Source organism: Talpa europaea, assembly GCF_964194135.1.
Source record: "Talpa europaea genome assembly, chromosome: 13".
Taxonomy (NCBI): Eukaryota; Metazoa; Chordata; class Mammalia; order Eulipotyphla; family Talpidae; genus Talpa; species Talpa europaea.
In genome coordinates, this window is record NC_140080.1 from 69,515,704 (window position 1) to 69,540,365 (window position 24,662).

The window sequence follows — 24,662 nt, forward strand, 5'->3', positions numbered from 1 at the left end:
ATGGTGCATGGGTGCATTGGGGAAGGAAACTCTATGGGGACTACACCTGAGGGGGTGGGGGAAGCAAATATTGTTTAAAAATGAACAATGGTGTAAAAAATAAATAAACCAAAAAACTAAAAAAAAAATTAATGGTTCACTTACACACATACATTCACATGAGTATGTATTTAAATAAAGTCCATAATGACCACTGACCGCTTAAAAGTTATTTTCCTGAAAGTCCATGGTTGTGATATAATATTTAAACACAAGAAGAAAACAAACAAAAACAAAAACCCCAAACTTCACAAACTGAAATACTCATAATTTTTTTAATTTAAATTTTATTTTTATATTCCCCATATAATTACAACCCCCTTATTTTTACCCCAAACCCTACTTTCCCCGCCTCCCACCCCCTCATAGAGTATCTCTGGTTCATAGTTGTTTGTTGATTTTGATTTTCACTTTCTTATAGTTATTTATTTTCCTGGTCCCTTATTTAAGTTTTCTAGATTCCTGCTATGAGTGAGACCATCCGGTATTTTTCTTTTTCTTTCTGGCTTATGAAATACTCATAATTTTAAATGTCATTAAACTTCAAAGACTAAAAAAAAATACATACAACAAAGAAGAGGAAATTCACCTTAATGCACACAAAATAGTTAATTTTAAGTATTTCTAGAAATGAAGGCTGGTAGAAATTTCATATCAGTAGACCTCTAGTGGTTATTAAAGTAATTGATGATTTTACAATTTCCATGTTTTATAATACCTCTTTCAGCATAAAACAAAAAGTGTTCAAGGGTTTCATTACCTCCTACGGAAATTTGTACAAGTGGTAGCAAATATGTAGTCATCTATTTGGAAAAACAACACAACACAACTAACTTCTTATGTCAGTTTGGAGAAATACCAAATAAAATTTTTCTATTTTTATACTTAAAATGACTTTATGGATTTTTAAATCTAGAGAATTTCCATTCCCATTATAAAATCATTTCCATGAAGAGAATTCCAATACATACTTGTGCATTACTCCTTCATGTCTAGACAATTAAAATACATTAGCATATTCTTGAAGCTAGTATGTTTTAATCAATGTTTCAATATGTGAGCAGCACATACATAATTTCACTTGTAAGGGGGACATGTTTTCTCTTTATATTAGAATTTAAGAAATGCTGATTTGGGGGGACAATGATCACTAACCTCTCAGATGGTCAGGTCAGAGCAATTTACCTTAGGTGAATATTAAATTGAATTCTAATTGAATGGGAAATGTCTCAGGTCTAAACCTAATTACCTTTTTCAAAATTTAAGTCATTCTTATAAAAGACAGTTTTGCTCTTTATTAACAATTGGCAAGATGCAAGATGTCTTTAAGCTATGGTATTCTTCAGGTGACTCTAGATGTAGATAGAGAAGGATCCCTGAGACAATGATCAGCATCCTCAGTGCCAACACTTTAGCAAACCAATGGGTTCTTACAAGAATGTGCTCCTTGGCCACACATTATGAAATACTTTATTTCAAAAAGGGCAGGAGAAGATAAAACATTTAACAAGTCAAGTTCGGGACAAACTGTGTGTATAGTGACAAACTAATATGAAAAAGCAGTAATTATTACTACTCATAAAGGATCAAAATATATAGAATAATTTTAAAACATGTTTTAATCCGGATAAGGATTTCTAAAATGTCTAGTGATGACTTATAAAGGAACATAAATACAAAATGAACCAGCTATCCAATATCCTACGAAAAAAAACTTAAAAGGGAGAAAAATTGATCAGAATGATAAATTTAAGGTAACTGTGCAGGTACCTTAAAAACGATAGTTTCTGGATTCTGTGATTCTGTTCCCAATTTAATGATGATTACTACTGGCATTTTCTTTCCACCTAGGACCAGTATAAATCGAGATGGTACCAACTCAAGTGTACAGAAAAGGGGCATTGTCTTTTTTAACTGAATTCAATTTGCCCCACTCTGATCTGGGAGGGAAATTAATGCCAAGTAAAGGTAGTTCAGTCATTTCCAGCTAAAACTCAAATGCTTTTGTATAAATATTCAACCTCTCTTGTAAATTAGTCAGCATACCACATTTCCCTTCTCCTTAAGAGTCTAAGTGACAAAATCCTGTATGAAGCGTAGTAAAGGCAGATGAGAAGGAAATAGAGGTCCGTTTATTCTGCCCTTACAGTTCTCTGAAGAACAGTAATTTTCTCATAAATGCCTATCCTTGTTGACTGTTGCTGCTGAGCTAGTCCCTGCAAGGGCTTCCAAATGAGACAGATTCTGGACTTCTTCATCCCAACTACAGAGATTCTTTCAGTTCATCAGACTTCTCTGCTACTCTGTCCTGCCCCAATCCCATGCTGCAATCTATGTCCCTGAGACTTTCTATTAGCCAGATATCAAGGCACCTTATGCTTTTGCAGCTGCACTCCTCTGATGCCATGTGGAGCACAGACATGTCTATGAGGTCTACAGTCTTCCTGCCTACACTTTAGATAATCAGACCCACACTCACTGTGCCTTTTACCCTTCATACTATCTCCAATTTTCCTGCCACTCTAGTCACAGACATTAGGTTTTTCCCAGGAGAAACCTAATTTTCTAGACTATTTCTAGACTACTCTTTCTAGACTACTCTTTGCCATATGTTGTTGGACTGTTAACTTCTTTGGTCAGGAAAAATTTTTCTGTAATTATGTATTCTTGTCCTTTCAAAACTTATTTGTTCAGATCTCAAGCAATTTTGCTCCTATTTAAAGTCAGCTTCTTAGAATTCTAGTCTAAGTTGGGATCTTGCCAGTAAAAGTCATGGTTTTAAAATACATATTGATGCTATTCATTTTAAAATATCTACTTAAGCATTCAAAAGTTAAGGAACTGATTCTTTATTCTTTCTATATCATACTTAGCCTGAGGAAGTTCATTTGCAAAGGACATTGGTGAGCAGAAGTGAAAGGACTTGAAAAAGCTCAGCATACACATATTAAAATATTGCTGCTTTATACTTCAACTGTTTATGAAGCACACAGACATTGCACATGCTGCTCTTCCTGCCTCAAGTGCTCTCAGGCTTTTTTTTTTTTTTTTGCAGTTCATCTTCTGGGCCTATTCCACTTCCTCTAAGAGGTATTTCCAGCTCTTCCTCCTTGCTCCTTGTATAGGTCAAACTAGGTCTCTGATTATACTTTTTCATAAGATTTCTTTCCTTCATAGTGGTTGTCCCAGTTTGTAATTATGAGTCTTATCAGTCTCGGGTTTCCACTTCACTAGACTGTAAGTCAACGTTAATAGTTTAGACCCCTTTATGTTTTACATAGTTTTGAACTCCCAGCATACTTGATGGAGTACATAGTAGCTGGGCAATAAACATTTGTTAATAAATGACTATGTTGTCTTATTTGTTTATGTTACAAGCTCTTTGATATCACTGAGGGAAATATTAAACCTAAATAAAAATGTACATAAATGACATTGGACACACAGGGTATGTGACAGAATTAGGATCTAAATTTTATTAAACCGTGGTCCACTTCTATCCATATCACATCCTTTTCCACTATCTTTAACATAGTTTGGAATCTGTATTATCAGCATGTCTTAAATGGACCTTGCTTAAATGTACATTGCTTGATGAGGTACATTTTTAACAGCAAAAGGTAATATGATTTAGGAGAAATCTGCATTATAAGAAATTCTTTGTGAGAACTTAAAAGGTAAAATCTTTTTAAAAGCAAAAGAAGCATAATTAAATGGAAAGGAAACAAAAGACAGGATTTAAATTTGAAATGAGAATAATATATAACCCAAGACATTATTTTGGTTATTCAACTGCAAGATTGTATCACCACAACAGATTAAGAAATATTAAAAAATGTACAGAAGAGATAAATAGATTTCGCCAAAGAAGACACAGAGATGGCCAAATGGCACATGAGAAATTGTTTGATAACTTATCAGGGAGATGGAAATCAAAACCAAAAAGAGATACCATCTTATACCCTTGAGAATGACCCATATCAAAAAGACCAGAACCATCATGTGTTGTAAGGGTGTGCAGAAAAGGGAAGCTATTGGTGGGAATGTAGACTGGTCTAGTCCCTATGGAAAACAGTATGGAGTTTTCTCAATATATGCACTCCTATATTCCTTGCAGCACTATTTATAATAGTAAAATTATGGAAACAACCTAAACAACCAGCTACAGTTCTGTGGATTAAGAAGATGTGATTCACAGGCCTCCCCTGGTGGTGCAGCGGCTGAGCGCTGGGCTGCGAAGCTGCCTCTGCAGCGCCGGTTCAATCCCTGGCCACTGGCGAGGGTCCCACATGTTGCGACAGACCCCCTCCTGCCATGCCTGCTTCTCCCCTCAGCAGTGTATTTCATCACTCTGCCTGTTCTGTTCCCCACTCTGTTGAATTTTCTCAACCTCTGGCGCTTCTGACTATACCCAGTGCTTGTATAAAAAAATAAATAAATCTTAAAAAAAAAGATGTGATTCACATATATAAAAATCAACTTCAAATGGGTAAAAGATTTGAATATAAGACCTGATATCATAAAATGCATAGAAGAAAACATAGGAAAAACACTCCATGACATAAACCTCGGAAATATCTTTGAGGATTCTCCTCCAAAAGCAAGAAAAGCAAAGGAGAATATAAACAACTGGGACTAGCTCAAGCTAAAACTCTTCTGTACAGCAAAAGAGACAATAATCAAAATGAAAAGACATTCTACTGAATGGGAGAAAATATTTGCAAACCATACAATGTATAAGTAACTGACATCAAAGAACTACAAAGAGCTTATATGACTCAACAAAAACAAGGCAAACAACCCAATCAAAATATGGGCAGAAGAACTAAAAAGACATTTCTCCAAAGAAAAAATGCAAATGGCCAACAGGCATATGAAAACATGCTTAACATCACTAATTATCAAGAAAATGCAAATTAAAACCACAATGGGGTACCATTTCACTCCAGTGAGAATGGTCCACAATAAAAAAAAAAAAAAAAAAAAAAAAAAATAAAAACCTGAAACCAGAAACAACAAATGCTGATGAGTATGGGGAGATAAACAAACCCTCTTACATTGCTGGTGGGAATGTAGGCTGGCACAGCCACTATAGAAAGCTGGTAGAGGTTCCTCAGAACACTGAAAATGAATGTACTAAATGAATGGCTCTACCATGAAACTGGAAGGGATTATGCTGGCTGAAATAAGTCAGAAGGAAAAAGATAAATATCAGATGGTCTCACTTATAATGGGGAATATAATATATAGAGAAAGCAAACAAAAGGTGAAGTATAAGTCAAAACTAGCAATCTGACCACAGATCTGAGGCATACAGCAGGGGAGGAGGCTGGAGAGGAATCAAAACAAGGAAGAAAGAACACAGGGAATATAGTTATGTTTCATGGGTCATATGGTGGCAAGAGAACTATGGAGACTGTAAGGATGTAAGCAAAAAAATTAATTCATATAAAAAAAGATGTGGTTCTTGTACATGGTGGAATACTATTCAGCTATTAAAAATGACAAACTCTTGCCATTTGTAATAACATGGATCGAATGGGAGGAGATCATGCTTAGTGAAATAAGTCAGAAGAAACACAAATACTGGATGGTTTCATTTATTTGCGGAATGTAAAGAAATAAAACAGATAAACTCAAACCAATCACAAATCTTAGAAATCTGACTCTAACACTGAGGCTATGGAAGGGGTGGTGGAACAAAGAAGGTAGAGAGTACAATATACTATGCTGGAGGATTATGGTGCCTTAGTGGTGGTAACATACACCTAATAGGGGTGATCCTATACCTCTAAACCATATACAGTGTTATAAACCAATGTCATCTCAATAAAAATTTATAAAAAGCAACACTAAAAAAAATAAAATTCAAAAGGATATGAAAAAGTATATTCAGGTAAGTGTGATTCCACTTCTTTATCACTTTCAACCCACCTCCTTTGAGTAAAGTTATATTTATTAGTTTCAAAAGTTTATTTCTCCTGTAATAAATTCTTCCCAAAATAACCTTACTTTCATTTCTTACATAAAATAACATATGTAATGACACCTTACTTTTAACTTAGTAATATAGCCTAGAAACATTCCATATAAATTAAGAGATTTGTCTATTATTTTGCAGCTGCATAATATTCCAATGCATAGATTTTTTTTCATTCAATAAACTATGTATACCATTAGATTATTTCTAACATATTCCTATTAAAATTGATCTTGTGAAAAAAATATCTTTCAGGCAAAAGTTAAGATACCCAGTCTATTCATTTATAAACCAGAGACATCCTGCAGGGGAGGAGGCGGGGGGGAGAGGAATCAGAGGGAGGGAGAGAGGAGCACAGGGGACTGTGGTGATGATGCACAAGTGCATTGGTGAAGGAAATTCTATGGGGACTACACCTGAGGATGGGGGGAAGCAAACATTGTTTAAAAATGAACAACGATGTAAAAAATATATTTAAAATATTAAAAATTAAAAACTAAATAAAAGGATACTTGGTCTATTTAGAACTTATAAAATTTTAATATTCTGAATAACACTTATATTATTCTTTTTAAGGAAATGGGATAGGTCCACATCTATAGAAACAAATGCAGATGTTGGTCTATTTACACATTAGCCAGCTAACAAGTCCCTATAACACACGTAGGCACATGCACAACCCTTACCCCCGATATATGGTATTTACTTCTCATTTCACCAAATGCAAATTCTCAAAATCACAATATTTCACAAGCATTTAATAAACTTTATTGATCTAGCTTTTGCTTTTCAAAAATGCAAATAATTTCAATTTATAAAAGTAAAAGGTTTCTTTTATTTTCAAAGTGTGTTCACATCGGGTAAGAATGATACTGCATTATTATGTGTCTAATTAACTTAATCTGGATAATTTCCCCATTATGCAGTTCTTTTCAACATTCTTTTTTAAATGTGTTTTTATTGGATCAACATGAACATTATTGTTATATAGGTATATTATTTTAAGACTTGCATAATTGACATTCAAAATAGCCTATTCATCTAGGTGCTTTTTGTAGGAAAATGTAACTCTTCAATGTAAAAACTATATACCTTATTGTAATTTCACACAAAGCAAAGCTGAAATGTTATTCCCCCAAATTTCTTATAAGATAGATAATTATTGGCATGAGTAGATGGTCATGAATGAAACAATTTTTCCTCTTTCTGCCAAACCTCAATCTTAGTATTTAGAATAAAGCACAGTAAAATACAAATGAGAAGATTCAAAACAATGAATGCAGCAAAGGAGGCCAATCATAATTTCTTTTTGTCATTTCCATACAAAGAAAGAAAAGGATAGGAAAGAAATTAGCAAATGTCAATTACATCTTTAACAGATAAAAGGAAATATGAATTTTAAACACAGGGCAATTATTGTCAAGAGATATTTATTAAAATAAACAGAATTTAAGTTTGCTACTTCTGTTTTAGAAAGCTCGACCAAGCTATTAGATTTCAATGGCTGAAAATAGTATTTTAATTTGTTCATAACAATGCAGAAACAGAAAGGATATAGGCATGAAAATCAGAAAGTGTGGGGAAACATCTAGAAGTAGCTATTATAGACAAATTAAAAAGCACAGACAATGCTAAAATATTAGTCAGAATATTAATTCTGTGGTCAGAAAACAAGAACATAAGATGGTTAGATACGACAAAAAATAATGTGCCAGCAAGCAGAAGCTACAGAATATAAGTGCAATGTTCACAGAGGTGGGCTTGTGGTAACTTAGAAACCATCTTTAAAGACAATGGCTTCAGATCCAGAGTATATTTGTTCCAATCCTGCTTTTATTGTAACTTAGTAGTTAGGTGATAACAGGCTAGCTACTTAGCCTCAATGTCTTCATCCATACCATAAAAATAGCAATACCTGATATCCTACCTTATTGGATTGTTGTGAATACCTAAAAATTTCATTTGTAGAACAGTGCATAGCATACAGTGAACAGCCAAGAAATTTTAGTCCTTCTTCTATCCTCACTTTCTACTGGAAATACCTAAAACAATAATTTGATTTTAGATGGTTGAATCCTGATGAGAGCTTAGATGTTTTTTTTCATCAGTTCTAAAATAGAATTATGCATATGACATATTTAGATAAACATACTGCTGAGGTTGTTGACATGCATTGAGAGAGTAAGCATGTCCTTACAGAGACCAATTTAGAATCCTGGCATTGGTGCTCAATGTACTCCCCCGTGTCTATAATGCTAATCTGATTTTTCTTGATTGCTTCATCATAGATTTTAACAAATGCAGAGCCAAACAGTGACACATTTAATTTTATATTTTGTATGATGCCAGGATCTATTCTCCAACATGTTGTTAAGCCATAACAATAATATATATTAGTAAGCTAAATCCCCATTCTGAGTGATGAGCTGAATAATGATATTTAACTGCCAAAATCTAAAAATTTCAGAAATTACAATGTGTTTACATATAGGTTCCCAAAGTGTTAATGATGTTGTTGCTGAAAAAAAAACTCTGATACCTCAGATCCTTAGTATAAATTTTATGGAGGAAATTAATTGAAGGAAAACAATCAATTTGAAAGTACTAAAATACTCTGCCAATGTCTCTCTCAATATCTTTCTCTTTCTCTATCTCTCTCTCTCTCCACAAACACACATGCTGTTATAGAGCAGCCCCAATATTGAGCAGGTTGCCTGGCTGTGGGTCCTCACCCGCGCGCTTAAAAAGGACTTATTAATACTCCACTATAGACACACACAAAAGGTTAATAAAAGGTTTATTTACAAGGGAAAAGGAAATAAGGAAAATGTACAACTTAGGGAGAAAATAGGGAAATAAAGTCTTTAATGCGTCCTACCCGATCTGCCGACCTGGAAACCCAAAGGCACTCTCAGAGCTGGCCGGACGCTGCTAGCTGGTGGAGAGCCAAAATGGGGGACCCCTCCAAAGCCCATGTGTCTGCCTTATATCAACCTGGCTGCTTAACCCCACCCTCAGGTCCCAGCCACCTTCCCTTTGGTGGTGATGGGATTTGGAGTTCCCAGTGTCTTTGGCTTTGGCCTGGGGTGGGGGTGGAGTCCACAAAGCCTATATGGAATTAGCTTTAGGACATCCTTTCCCCCTAACAATTTCCACACATACATAAACTTGAGAATATTTGCAAACACAAATACATTCAAGAAGGAATAAAGAATAGGGTTCCTATAAATAATGCTCAAAAAAAGAAGAAAGAGAAAAGAACATTAATTTCACAGTTTGGCTACACCCATCATCCTTTGTGCTGACCACAATTTCTTACCAAAGATAAAGAAGACAGAGAATTGTTCTGGATGATTTTTACAGCTAAGACTTGAAGGATGAACTGGGATGGATGATTTTTACAGCTAAGACTTGAAGGATGAACTGGGAGAAGGAAGGTCTACACTTCAGTAATCCCCCTTGGCTGTCCGAACATTTCTCATGTGTGTTTGGAACTAAAAATGACTCATTAAAGATGGAAGGTCAGACTTGGAGAATTATGGGGGTCCTCCAACATTCTTTGAGCCTTTTCTCTTGTCTGAGAAAAATACTTAAACCAGTTTGGAGAGATATAAAAAATGTTGGAACCCCATTTAATTTTTTTTTTTTTTATAGAGGCATGCTTTATTTATTTGTTTGCTGGTTTGTTTGTTTGTTTTTTGTTTATACATGCACTGGGTACAGTCAGAAGCGCGGGAGGGAGGGTGAGAGAATTCACCAGAGCCAGAGCGGGGAGCAGAGCAGGCAGAAGGACCGAAGTACACTGCTGAGGGGAGCAGCGGGCGGCAGGAGAGGTCTGCGCGCCATGTGGGACCCTCCTCCTGTGGCCGGGGAGCAGCCGGGGATTGAACCGGCGCTGCAGAGGCCGCGCGCAGTTTCGCAACCCAGCGCTCAACCGCTGCGCCACCGGAAAGAAGTTTGCTAGGATGAAGACAACAGAACTTGTTATAGAGAAGAAAAAGAACCCTAAAGGGGCAGACAGTAAGAGTATTCTAGGACTAAACTAAAACTTAGAAATATCTAAGCTTCTCATTTACAGATATAGAAATAAATGGTTATCAAAAGATATTAATAATTATTTGAAAAATCTTGAAAACTAGTTACTAGCAGAACTGGGATAAGAAACCAGATCTCGAGGTTTAACATTAAGATTCTTCAAGCTGCCATTTTAATGAATTCACTTTAAGATCTCAGAGGTACCTTAATGTTCCATGGGGAGAAAGTAAAGAAAGCAGCATAGGCATCAGAAACACCAAAATAAAATGTAAGAAGAACAGAATATTCATTCATGGGTAAGGAAATCAACTACTTATCTAATGTTTATCAAGAAAGTCTGACTCTAAGAGATGAGTGCACTTTCACTGCAGAAGTAAAACTAAAACTTAGAGAGAAATATCTAAGTGTTTCATTTATAGATCTAGAAATAAATGGGAAAGAAATTTCAAAACACTATTTCAATTCAAAAACATTTTACTCTATGTCAAACATTGTATTTGGTTCTGAAGGCAGTGTGCAAAGAAATATAAGATAACCTGTTTCCTCCCCCAGGCACTCCTAGTCAAGTGAAGAGGTGCAACTGAAAAGAAAACAATTATACTTATAGACATAATGAATATAATGAAAATCCTTCAATTGCTTTTGTCAATACTCTTGGACTGTTCTTTCCTTTTATCAATACAACACTCAATTATAATTCTTGTAAGCCTAGTAAATAAAGATTTTTATGGCCAATTTAGCCCCATTTTGTAACTGTTTTATCTCTGTACAGCTCTCATGCACCACCAACTTCAAAGCCCTATTCAACACTGAAATTATTTTTGCCTAAAGGAGGAAGCTGTTTTGTTTTTAAAGTAATAACTAGCTGACCCACAGTAACAACAAAAAAGTTGTAAAGAAACACAGTATTACAAAGACTTTATAGTGAGAATATATAAGGGCTAGTCATTTGATAGTAGAAACAAACAAAAAATTAGAAAAATGATTGTTGTTCAAGAATTTCACCTTGGAAAAAGTCAAGTGATTCTGATTCTTTTAAACAGCAGGATATACAAATTCATAGGCTCAAAATTTATTTGAATGAATGCACATGAGATGCGAATGTCACACTATCCCTCCAGTGTTATGCTTTATCAGAGAGACAAAACTCAATATTCAAGGATTAAAAGGTCTAATATCTGCTAATTGGGTCTAATAGAATTTTGACATCTCTTGGAGGTGATTAAACATTGAATGCTGGAGCCATGTAATCATTTTCGAACCAGTGAACAATGCTATAAAATAATAACAAGTCGGAAGGATCAATATCTCAAAACAAAGAATTAACCAGAAGTAAAATTCCAAATCAATCCAACATCCCTCATTGATCAGCTTAGACTTGCTAAGGCAAGCTTGGAAACTAGCCAATTTCCCCTAATTTTATGATGTCTGGACCCAGCTAAGATTGACTGATCCTGGGGTGTGCAGGTTTCAGACAGAAATCAGTAAGCTAAATTTCCAAACAAGCACTCATTTATATGAAAAACCATTTACGTATGTAATATCAGTGAAATGTCATAAAAGAGAAGTTTACCTTGAGAAAAGTAAATTTATAAACAATATGTCCCGAAAGGCAAGAAAAAATAATACTTCATATAAAAACATTTTAAATAAATGCATATCTAAGCATATTTTACCATACTTTTAATTTACATGTAAACCAAATTGCTATTTATTTATTTTGTTTTTGGAAATAGAGAATTACTGCTTACCAATAATTTCCAGTGACATACACACACACATATAATATTACAAACTAATCTAGTAATCAAAAATTTATCTATTTTATAGTAATGTTCTTCCCCAATTCTGTTTCCATTATATTACTTATAAATTAACTTTATATTTCTGCAAATTATGATATAATCATGTATAGAAAAAAAGGGCATAAATAGAAAATTTTCTAAAAGCTTCATCAGCTTAACTGTCACAACCCAGAATAATTAATTTACTAAATTTATAATGTAAATTACTCAAAACTTGACATCAAAACAACTTGAATTAAGGAAAGGAGTAGCACTGTATCATTTTTGAGGCATTTTAAATCCAGATACATATATACTTAAAAATTAAGAACAATAACACCACAAGAACAGAGTTGATATTGGAAGTCAAAGATTTTATGTAAAAAAAAAAAAATTATTTTACCACTTTTGCTTTATGCAAAATTTCCTAAGCCATCAGTAAAAATTAAAGGAAAACAGAGCCTCCCTGGTGGTGCAAGGGGTTAAGCACCGCATTATGAAGCAATCCACAGCCTCTGCAGCACGAGTTCTATTCCTGGTCGGCCAGGGAGAAATCCACATGGCGAAGCAGACCTTTCTTGTCTTGCCCGCTGCTCCCTTCAGCAGTGTATTTCAGTCAGTCTGCCTATTCTGTTCCCTGCTCTGTCTCTGGTGGAGCCTCTCACCCCTGCATCTCTGGTCTGTACCCCAGTTCTTATATGCATAAATAAATAAATTTTTAGGAAAAAAAGGAAAATAAAGTTGTTGAACAAAGAAAATGACTTACATAAGACAACATAACCTCAGTAGGGAATGTGGTACTCAGCCCAAAAATTTTTTAAAAGCATCTCTGATTAAAATTCACCACCATAAAAAATTAATCACTAAATTTAATTTCCTATTAATACAGTTTTACATAATTTTTATTAAAAACATGTTTTATTAGATTTTCTAACAAATTAACTGAACAGTATTTACTTTTTTTTTTTTTTTTTTTTTTGGTGGGACCTTTGCCAGCGGCCGGGGAACGAACCAGCGCTGCAGAGGCTGTGGGCAGCCTCGCAACCCAGCGCTCAACCACTGCGCCACCACGGGCGGCCCGAACAGTATTTACTTTTATTGCTGGTTTATATGCTTTGATAATTACATGAAACTATTCTGTTCAGCTAAATTAGATATAATTTTAGTCACAAACATATTTTTTACTAATATTTTATTCACTTAAACATGGAGCAGTAAAATACTATAGATGTGTTTTTTGCGTGTGTATACATACAGATGTTGCATTTAGGTTGCCACCCAAACTTGAATGTGTTGCACTGAAAGGCCTTACCTTCTGATTACTTGCCAGATCAATCCACACCATCCATAATAAAGTCCTAATATAGGCCTAGCACCCAGAATTTCCAGTGATTTGAGAAAGATGGATACAAACTAAAAGTTTCTCTAGTATTCTTACATTTATTGAGGCAAAAATTTTCCAAGCCAAATTCCAAATTCATTGGCTAGATACACTGTAACCAAAGGTGTATGGTGTCATGTTACACTTACAACTTTGCTTAAGATTGTGTACTACATGAAGATAGGAATCATGGCTTTCTGTGTTCACTATTATTTATACATCTCATAGTATACAGGAAACTCCAAGAGACAGCAAGATGCAAAATAGGACAAAAGATACAAACCTATTATAAAAAATAATGATGACAAAATCTTCTGAGTGTGTATTGTATATATACAGAGAAAAACAAGAAATGACACAGTAATTGTCAATATAACTTAATTAGGGGAATATGATTGTCAGGAGAAAGGAAAAAAGAGAAGAAAACACAAAAGATATGTAAAAACTATGTGACAAATAATGATTATGATGAAAGTTACATTTTAATCATTTAAATAATAGAGCATTTAAGAACTATCTCACATGGAGCAACTGAAAGGAAAATTATAAACACAGAAGATCCATTAATTCATATGGTTTTGTATTCTGAGTAAAACAACTATTAAATAAGAAAAATAAGATTTTGTACAGTGATACATCTTTCGAAGAATGTTAAAATTTACGTGATAGAGAGAGCGAGAGATAGTCCTGAACTGAGAAAAGATCTCAAGACTTGGAAAATTTAATTTGGGATTCATCAGGCTACAAGGGTGTTGAAATCCATAATGTGATAATCTAGAAAGTGAAAGGAGAAGAGGAGACTTAAAGGTTCCACCCTATAGAGCTTTGGCATTTCTAGAATAGTATATGGAAGACGAATGCACAGAAATGACAGAGAAAGAAATCCCCCAGAAACCCAAGGGTTGTCTTTTCATGTTAGTGTTGAGATAAGGCTGGACCAGTGAATTTGGTCACATGAAAACTGCTGGAAATATTCACAGAAGCAAGTGAGGTGGAGTAGAAAGGATGAAAAATGATATGAGACAAAGAGTAGAGGGAGGGAGTGGATATGATACGACTGCTTTCAACGAGTTTTGCTGTAAAATGTGGTGCAGATTAATGCAGCACTGAATGGAGGGGCACAATAAGATTGATGGAGTCTTTCCCAAGTGGATATTTATTGTATCATTTTTCTATGTTAATTCCGAGGAAAACCTAGATGCATGAGAAGGAAGAGATAGCAGCAAGATCAAACTCAACGAGAAGTGTGAGATAAAGTCATTGATCATGTAAGGGAAGGCTTAGGTGTAGGTTGGAGAAGGAACAACTGGATTTCCTTACACTTGAAGCATCTATCAGTATATGATGATAATGTACTTTCCCCTAAGTGTGAGTAATCTTTGAAGTTGTTCCACTGTGTGTTATTTAAATCAATATAGATTTATAGCACATCAGTTATCTCCTAGCTAAATGTCCATAAGTAGCAAAAGCAAACAAGGAAACTATAATTTGCATCCTAGGAGACATCTTCATCTTCATACATTCTCCAAAATTATAGACTAGAAAAAAATGACATAAACATGCAAGCTACATGAACTAATAAATTAATAGGGTAATAGTCAACATGTCTTTAGATAGTTATATATTATTTATACATAAATCACAACTCAGTCTTACAAATTTCCTAGATAATTGTCCTTTCTACTGCAATAGCTTTTATGCCAAGTAGTGAATAAAATAAGCTTTTAAAATCAGTGATGATCAATGCACCCTTTCTTTTCCTTTATTCCGTTCCACTGGTATGCTTTAGACTCACCCGAAATGAGGAAAAAGAAAAGCCCCCACATAAACATACCTATTTTGCTACTTTATGTGCACATAAAGTTAGGAATTTAAGCCTTGGCATCATAAACAGAACATTAGTAGGTAAAACTGCAGCAGTCTTTTGCAATCAGCTTTTAATAGCAAGTGTCAGAGAAAGCTAGGAATTTTTTCCTAACTGAAAATATGTACAACAATGGGTAGTCAGAAAGTTAACTTAAGCAACTTAATTATCACAATTAAAAACTAATTTTGAAAAAAATTCTTTAATATCCTCCTATGCAGCCCTAAATTTTCATCCATGTTTACCTAAATAAGGGACATTTCCTTCAATATACAATTTTATATTTACAAAGACAAAAATCTACAAAGATAGTTTTCAAAGAGATCTCATAAAATACTAGGCCTAAAGAATTATCTACCAAGTCTACTTTCTCTACAAATCCAGTTTTCTTCCTATTAAGAGCAATGGGGATGAATCAGGTATTTTTAATGAACCCAGGAAGAAATAATGATCTTTTATTCATTTACAACTTAATAAAGTAGTTTATAATTCCATAACAAACCTACCAACAAAACAAAATCACGCTGGTAAAATCGTTCTGTCATATCAATTGTTTTTCAGTTTTAACTTTTATTTTAGTAAAAAAGAAAAACTTCTAAAGTACTCATTTTATCATTTTAAAATTCTTAATTCAGTCAGAAGAATTATGGTCCACGTAACCAAAACTAGAACATTCATCACAGAAATACAAGCTATATTGATACAACACACTTTAAGTTCAGGGAGCAAAACAGAGTAAATTTGAATTTTGCAGCTAATAGCTGTTTATAAATCATCTCTCACCTTAGTTTGAATAAACTACTTGAATCCAAAATTAATAAAGTAGATAGTATAACCTGAGCATATAGGGGGAAGTTCCCCAAATAAACAGATAAAAATTGGCACAATTTTATAAGAGTAAGAGGTGGTGGTTATTTGAATAAATTCTGACTCAGGTTTTTGTAGTTTGGCTTTGTTTATTTGTTTGAGCAGTTTGATAGCTTACCATCTTGCTGGCCATGAAGAGTCTGTGGGCTTTGCATTCTTTCCTCAAGATTGGAGCTAAGATCAGAGTTCACAGCTGACATCCGTGTCGAATCGCTCATATCAAACTCATCACTTTCTATTAAACTTTCATCCTGAAAATAGTTTTAAAAATCATCATGCATCACAAAAAGGAATATATTCAAATAATGAGCATTTTATCAATAGGGTCAGTTAAAGTTTAGCCAGTAAGAGAGCTTTTACAGAACTCAGATAAATATGTTAAAATGTTACATGTTATTAGATACTTAAAAGAATATATAATGGAATAATTTCTCCCTCTAAGGAATTTCCAGACTTATGAACAGTGTGTCTAAGTATAGGCAGGTTTCAAAGGTAAAATAAAGGGTTTAAGGAAGATGTAGTTGGGGAATTATCCTAAATAGTGAAGGAATGGATTATTTTTAATTAGTAAAATCCTCCTAAAAGAGTCAATCACAAAACATAGCATAAAGGAAAACAAGTTTTGATTTTAAAAATTGACCTAATAAAACATGATGAGCAAAAATTTTAGAACTCAGTAAATCGTTAATCAAAAACTTTTAAATTTTTAATTAGGGTAGATTCTAATAAGAGATTAAACTTACATGTCTAGATTCAAAGTCCACATTTGTTGGAGAACAAGATAATCTTAGCAATCTTTTTTTTTTTCCTTACAAGTGATTATAAATTGCACTGAAACCACAAAAAAAGGAGTTCTAGGTAAAAGTATGCAAGATCCATTTATCAAAATCCAGTTCACCAACTGGCTAATTACCAACAAACCATTTGCCTAATGATTGATTCAACAAAATCTGTCAAATATCAACTTAAACCAAATCTAACATATTTTGTTGTAGTCATTTCACCAAAGCAAACTCCTTTTGGAGAACTGATTTTTTTTTTTTTTTTTGACAAATGGTGTGCTTATATAAAGGCAGGAAAACCTGAGAAAAAATGTGTACAACATCATAGTTATTTCATCGAAATCACTGTTTGACTGCAATGTGTAAATGTTTGATCTGAAAGTTTCACGTTAACATAGCCATTAGCAGTAGCAATGTTGCAATTTATGTTGCAGAAACTGTTCTTTGTATTGGTCCACTCATCACAATCTAATGATGATTAATCATCATCACAACCTGTGAGTTAGAGGCCAGGATTCACCCCGATTTTACAGATTCAGAGCTGAGGACCAGAGCAATTAAACAATTTTCCCCCAGGGCCTCCCCGGTGGCGCAGTGGTTGAGCGCTGGGTTGCGAAGCTGCCCGCGTCCTCTGCGGGGCTGGTTCGATCCCCGGCTGCTCCCCGGCCACTGGAGGAGGGTCCCACATGGCGCGCAGACCTCTCCTGCCACCCGCTGCTCCCCTCAGCAGTGTACTTCGGTCCTTCTGCCTGCTCTGCTCCCCACTCTGGCTCTGGTGAATTCTCTCACCCTCCTGCGCTTCTGACTGTACCCAGTGCATGTATAAATACAAAACAAACAAACAAACAAACAAACAAATAAATAAATAGAACATGCCTCTATAAAAAAAATAAAAAACAACTTTCCCCCACTTATTATATAAAGTAGAACTGGTATTCATATGAAGTCACACGAAGTCTTGAGAAAATAAAACAGGAAAAGTTATCTTGGCTATAGTTGGGGGACAGGAACATTCTAATAGATTAACAAATTAGAATCCTGATCCAAAGATAAAGCACAGGTGATTTTGGTGTCCTTCCTTTAGCAAAGGTCTGATCTTATCTGGATATACTTAATAGTACTAGTTCTTCATTAATTCAGCAAGGAAAAGTCACTCTGTGAGAGCGCTGGGCAACCAGCCTTCTCCTGGAAGCATGCTGTCTCTCAGGACTTTATGTTTTCTCTAATTCTAAATTCTAAGAAATTCCAAAGCATCTGAAATATATATTTGTGTATATATATTTGTATGTATATGCACATGGACATGTGTGTTAAAAGAATAAATGAAAGCATTTCAATGTATACATCACTGTTATAAATGTGTACCATGTGTATTACATCTATATGCACATTTAGCCAGATGATATATATCAAATATTTAACATATATGTAGTATATATGATATCATGGTATTTTACAGCATGATTTCTGGAGCCTGACTGCCCCACTCAGACCTGTGCTCTCTACCACGTAACAGGTGTGTCATCTTCTGTGCCTTAGTTTCTTCATCTAGAAAATGGGAATTATAATAGTATCAATCCCATAGAGTTATAGGAGGATTAAGGCAGTATAATATATTTTAGGTATTTAAAACAATGTCAAGTATATATAAGCACAAAACTGATACTGTTGTATAGAATATGTAAACATTCTATACTATATAATATGATTTGTATTTGTTATATGAAAACAAACAAAAACAAATAATGGTAAACATGTTTATAAAGTAGCTGAGTAATATACATAAATGTAGTCTTTATAGTAAGCATTTATCCTACATATTACAAGTAGCTATCTCTTTACATATATAACCTAATAAATTATTTCCATGTTGTATGTATATATATGATACTTATGTGATTGACATATATATATATATGTAAGAAGGTATGTGTATATGTGTGCAGTATGATTTAAAAAAAAGCTGGATATGATGAGTCAGGCCACAGTCTCTGTTCTACAAAACGGTGATACAAACTGCTATAGCACATTATGGATAATCAGTAAACATTTAACAGCACTAAATGACATTCTTGTCACAAACATTTTGGGAAATATGGAAAAAGACTCAACAGTTATGTAACCAAATGCAACTATTCTGTATCTTGTTATTTTTTTAAATCATCATTTTAAAGTATTTATCATTATAAGTGCTTTAATGATTATGATTTTTAAAATATTTCCTCCATGATTTCCTAATAAATATAATTCACTTTTCACAACTTTCTCCTTATTAGAATATCAATTATCTGATTGCTTACATTTATAAGGAGCCATAATGAAACTAAGTGCAATTTTCATTACATAAGTTCATTAAATGATTAAATTAGTAGCTTTTAAATTAAAGTTGACACGAATGTATGAAATATAAGATTTTAGAGCATTTTATTATCAACATAGAGAAAATGTTAATCACTCCAGGTAGAAACTGTTAAATATTTCTAAAGGTGAAAAATCAGAAAACTTGATAGGCTAGTATATATTCATGATATTCATTATCATCTTTAGACTATTCATCTAAATCCTCAAGTCTATGATTGCTTTAGTTTTGTATGCCAACCTGAAAAGTCTGCACATCCTACAATGTGAGTTTATACTTTATGTTAATCTCATGATACTGAAACCATGGTAAATCACCATACAGTTCTGCTTCCTGAATTAGAAAAAAAATATTTAACTGTAACAAGTAATTTTCTGCTCAGTCTTTACACCTTTAAAAATAACACCTATATTGGGCCTCCCCAGTGGCGCAGCGGTTGAGCGCTGGGCTGCGAAGCTGCCCGAAGCCTCTGCTGCGCCGGTTTGATCTCTGGCTGCTCCCTGGCCACCGGAGGAAGTTCTCGCATGGCACACAGACCGCTCCTGCCACCTGCTGCTCCCCTCAGCAGTGTACTTCAGTCTTTCTGCCTGCTCTGCTACTCGCTCTGGTGAATTCTCTCACACTCCCATACTTCTGACTGTACCCAGTGCTTGTATAAATAAATAAATAAATCTTAAAAAAAATAAAAATAAAAATAACACCTATAGGGGGCCTCCCTGGTGGTGCAGCGGTTGAGCGCTGGGTTGCGAAGCTGCCCGCAGCCTCTGCAGCGCCGGTTCGATCCCTAGCTGCTGCTCCCCGGCCACCGGGTGAGGGACCCACATGGCACGCAGACCTCCCCTGCTGCCCACTGCTCCTCCCAGCAGTGTACTTCATCAGTCTGCCTGATGTGCTCCCTGCTCTGGCTCCGGTGAACTCTCTCACCCTCCTGCGCTTCTGACTGTACCCAGTGCTTGTATAAATAAACAAATAAACAAACAAACAAACAAACAAACAAATAAATAAATAAATCTTTAAAAAATAAAATAAAATAAAAATAACACCTATATATTTTTAAAAATGTTTATCACTGAGCTTTTCTATTTTGACAACTTTATTGAAATTCAGATTATTTATCTGGTCTATATTTCATTTTAATTTTCAACTTCCAGATTTCACCCTAGAGTCTCTGGGTTATATACCTCCTGCTTTTTCTTTCTATTGTGCAGATTGGTTGAATATTTTATATTTCTATTTCCTGAATAACAAAACACAGTTATCTAGTTATCTACCTATCTCCAATTTCTTACCCATATTTTTCACCAACTATTGTCAAATAAATCTTCAACTTAGGACACACTATTTCTCTGCTCATAAATTTGTGCTTATATCTATTAACTATGAAGTAATTGTAAACTACATCAAACATTCAGGGTTTTCTGTAAGACTACTAACTCCCCTTAGATAACAACATTGCTACCAATCTCATCTTTGTCACGTTTTTCACTACCCTGTGCTCAAATCAACTTAAAGTCTATATTATTAAACTTTATATGAAATATACCACCTCAAATTTTATTGTGGATGAGTATATGTCTTGTTAAAAATTCAGATGAACAGGTTGCGCATATCCAACCTAGAATTAGAATTTTGGGGGTGGAATCCTGTAATATGTAATTCACGAAGGTCCATGAGTTTCTCCAATGCTATTTACCCAGTGTTAAGAAAATATTTTACATTGATGAAATTACTCTATATTACCTATTCAATAAAGTAACAACCAAACATATTTGGTTATTGAGCACTTGGAATATGGCTAGTGCTACTGAAGAACTAAAATTTTAATTTTATTTTTTAAGATTATTTTAAATAAAATTTAAACACCTGCATGCAATGAGTGTATACCACACTGGTAGATTCAATAATTCTTCATTGTTGGATCTTGAAAATATTTCCAATCATTCATTATTTCATGGCAATAAATACTGAATACAAATATTTCTTCAAACATTACATTCCCTTGTATAATTTTGTAATGAAAATATGTAAATACCATTTAAAACTTTTGAGTGACTTGCTCTATGATTATTTCCCTTGCTTATTCTGCATGAAATATGTAGACTATCTTGCTCTTCCAACAGCTACTGAACATGCTCCTACCACAGGGTCGTTGCAGTTCATCCCCTGCTATATATGCACATACGTGTACTTCATTTCCTTCAGTTTTGCTCAAATGATACCTTCCCCAAGAAAGTGTTTAAAATTGTGATTCCTCATCCTAAAGGGATTGCTATTCTTGGCTGCCTTTATTTCTCTTAATAGTATTAGCATCTCCTGTATACATACTTGAGTTTTACTTCCTTTATAGTCACTCTCCCACATGAGAAGATGTTTACTATTGCCCATTTATTCACTGTTGATCCATTTCTCCATTGTCAAGAGTGACAGTCACATAGCAGGTAGTCAATAAATATAGATTAACCTAATTGAATTAGTGCTTATTAAAATTCAAATATAACATCACAAAGTAATATCTCACTTGACTTCCTTTTCAATGTGACTTTCTTAACCACTTTCCTATCTTTCTGTAATCACGACTTCTGAAATTTTATAATATTCTAGTCATGTCTCTGAATATTTTGATGGCAGTGTATATATCCAATTTAATATTTTAAAATGTAAGGATAAGAGTCATATTCCTGATGCAGCTAGACATTTAAAAGGGTACTATTTCTTTTGTGTGAAGCACTTAAACTTTTTGGAAGCCAGAAGAAAGCAACACATGCAAGTTGTATTGTTAGCACAGAGTTGATCTTCTTGCTTTTTAGAATAGATATAAATTATATCAGCATCTATGAGCTTCCTACAAATAATTTGACACACTCACTAGTTTAAGAGCTAAGAAGTTTCAATTATCTGATGAATCATAGTAACATTTCTTTTTCATTCTCAGGCATGGTTAGACATTAATATTTTAATTGTCTTTCATGTCTTTAACCCAGAGATTTCATCACTATTTTAAAATCACTTATATACAGCCATCTCTTAATATGGAGTTTGATATAGCCAGGACATTAATACAGATTTTATTGAGTGTGCCCTGAATAAAGTCTTTTTTTTTTTTCAGAGGCAAGCTTTTTTTTTTTTAAATTTATTTATTTATACATACAAGCACTGGGTACAGTCAGAAGCGGGGGTGGGCAGGGTGGGAGGGTGTGTGAGAGAATTCACCAGAGCCAGAGCAGGGAGCAGAGCAGGCAGAAGGACCGAGGTACACTGCTGAGGGGAGCAGCGGGCAGCAGGGGAGGTCTGCGTGCCAGGTAGGACCCTGCTCCAGTGGCCGGGGAGCAGCCTGGGATCAAACTGGCGCTGCAGAGGCTGCGGGCAGCTTCGCAACCCAGCACTCAACCGCTGCGCCACCAGGGAGGCCCTAAAGTCTTTTAAGATAAAAAAATATTGTAAGTATAGTTCTGAGATTAAATCAAGGAGAAAACAATAAAATGAATTTTGTCAAGAGTTAGCACAGCATATTAATTTTGAAAGAACCTAATATTTTACCAAATAATGCTGTATTTGAAAAATAAATATTTGACCACATTTGTTCTAGAGAAAGTTCAAGAAGGAAAGAATTAGTCTGAGAAACTATTCCTAAGACAGACTATGTAAGTGTGGTCTACCAATTATTCCCTATTAACTAGTTTACTAAGTCCCTACTGTGTGCCTATTATTGTAAGTCTTTGGGTAGGGGGAGACATACACATATGGACACATATGTGATTATTCCCCACCTTTGTGATTCTACAGTCAAATTAATGAATTAAGTGGAATTAAAAGAGAATTAAAAGAGAATGTCTCACAAACATGCATTTACTATTTAATACCTACCACCAAATTCATCACTTTTTTTTTATATACAAATTCAATGAAATGATTTAAAACAAAATTATCTCTAATTAAGAACACTGCTGGTGATCATGGGGTGAATATTTACATTTGTAGTGGTTTAAACCTATAACCCTCAAAGATACAATGATGTAAACCAACTTTACCTCAATCCATATAATTTGATAAAATAAAGGTAAAAAAGATTCAACACAAGTTTTCCCTAGAAAATGCAGACAAGTAGACAATTATATAAAATAGTGGTTAACTAAGGAATAACTTTAAAGTATATGTAAGAATTAAATGGTGGAGAAATGATACTTTTATCCCTGGCCAGGGAGCTAACCCACATCAGGCACAGCATAACTCTCCTGTCTCACCTGTTGCTCCCTTCAACAGAATATTTAAGTAGATCCACCTGCTTCTCCCCATTCTGTCTCTGGTGAATCTTCTCACTACCTGCACCTCCGGCTTATACCCTAGTTCTTCTACATAAAAATTTAAAATTAAATTAAAAAAAAATTTTTTTGACACTCACTCATTTGGTACACTTCCCCTAAGCTTTCTGGTGTTTTAACAAGCTCAGTGGTGGTCTGTGAGGAAAATGAAACTTTCTGGGGTTAAACAAATTTCTACATAGTTCCAAAGTTAGATGTATTGGCTGGAATTTCTATTAAGAACTAGAAGTTTCTGCCTGTATCTGAATCTGTGCAATCCTGGTGATATCTCTTTCATTAAAAAAATAAATTACCATCTTCAAAATGCCATCATACTTAATATGATTGTCATGGTTATCAAATTTCATTTCAACTTGCAAGTGATAGAAATGCAGATGTGACCATGTTACCTCATCTTGCTGTGAGTTTAGCAGCTGCAGCTTCATGTGCTTCATATACGCCATGGTAATTGGCATGTTGTAGTCAATCATGCTGGTCACCAAAGTGGGAGGTTTTCCATTATCTGTAATAAAAGATTTTTGATGGGTAATGAAGGTGATATTGCATTCTACCTGTAATTTCAGAATGACCCAATTTGTTCATAGTGGGATAAGATTCTAGATAGCAAGAGGTTAAGAGATGGGTAGCACTGTGCATGACTTATAGACAAAATAACTGGAAAGGCTCTACAAAGTTAACAAATTAACACTAGATGAACTAGTTATTTCTTACCACAGGGGACCTTTTTAATAACCTGGGTAATAATGAGTGAAGCTAATATGGATATTTAGCACAATTATTTGTATTTCTGAATTTTCCCCTTTTTTGTGCATTTACTTTCCATATGTACTACTTGACTCAAATGGAAATATGCTCTTTTTTCCATTAAATTTTCTTTACCAGTCTACCCATCCACAAACACACAGAAAGAATCTAGCATAATTGTGATTTTTAAAGAAAGTTGAATCCAAATTACAATTTTCACACACAAAAAAACTTTCAGTGAAATGCCATATTATTCATCACTTTTAGAAATAGGAATGGGCATATTTAAATGGAAATGAATGGAACATCCATTTCCTTGCTTAATATATCTAAAATACCATGAAATACACACAATAAGTGAAAATTAAAATATTATTATTGAAAAAATGTTATATGCCACAGTTGAAACTGACTTTTCTCTAAGAATGGGCACCAAATTACTTTTTGAGTTGATATTCAAAATTCACTGACTACTTCTTGAATCAACGAGATGATCTGACTTGTTGAA

The 24,662-nt window shown here is 34.3% G+C and overlaps 1 protein-coding gene across 5 annotated transcripts in view; it reads right to left on the reverse strand.

Annotated features, from left to right (window-relative positions):
- NOL4 (nucleolar protein 4) overlaps positions 1-24,662 on the reverse strand; it is a gene marked incomplete at both ends in the record, with an annotated part of 302,349 nt that overhangs the window by 179,095 nt on the left and 98,592 nt on the right. For all 5 annotated transcript variants that reach the window (XM_084251768.1, XM_084251767.1, XM_084251765.1 and 2 more), the window contains 2 exons: positions 16,069-16,201; positions 23,800-23,912. In XM_084251768.1, coding sequence (XP_084107894.1) covers positions 16,069-16,201; positions 23,800-23,912 — 246 coding nt within the window. The remainder of the gene's footprint in view (positions 1-16,068; positions 16,202-23,799; positions 23,913-24,662) is intronic.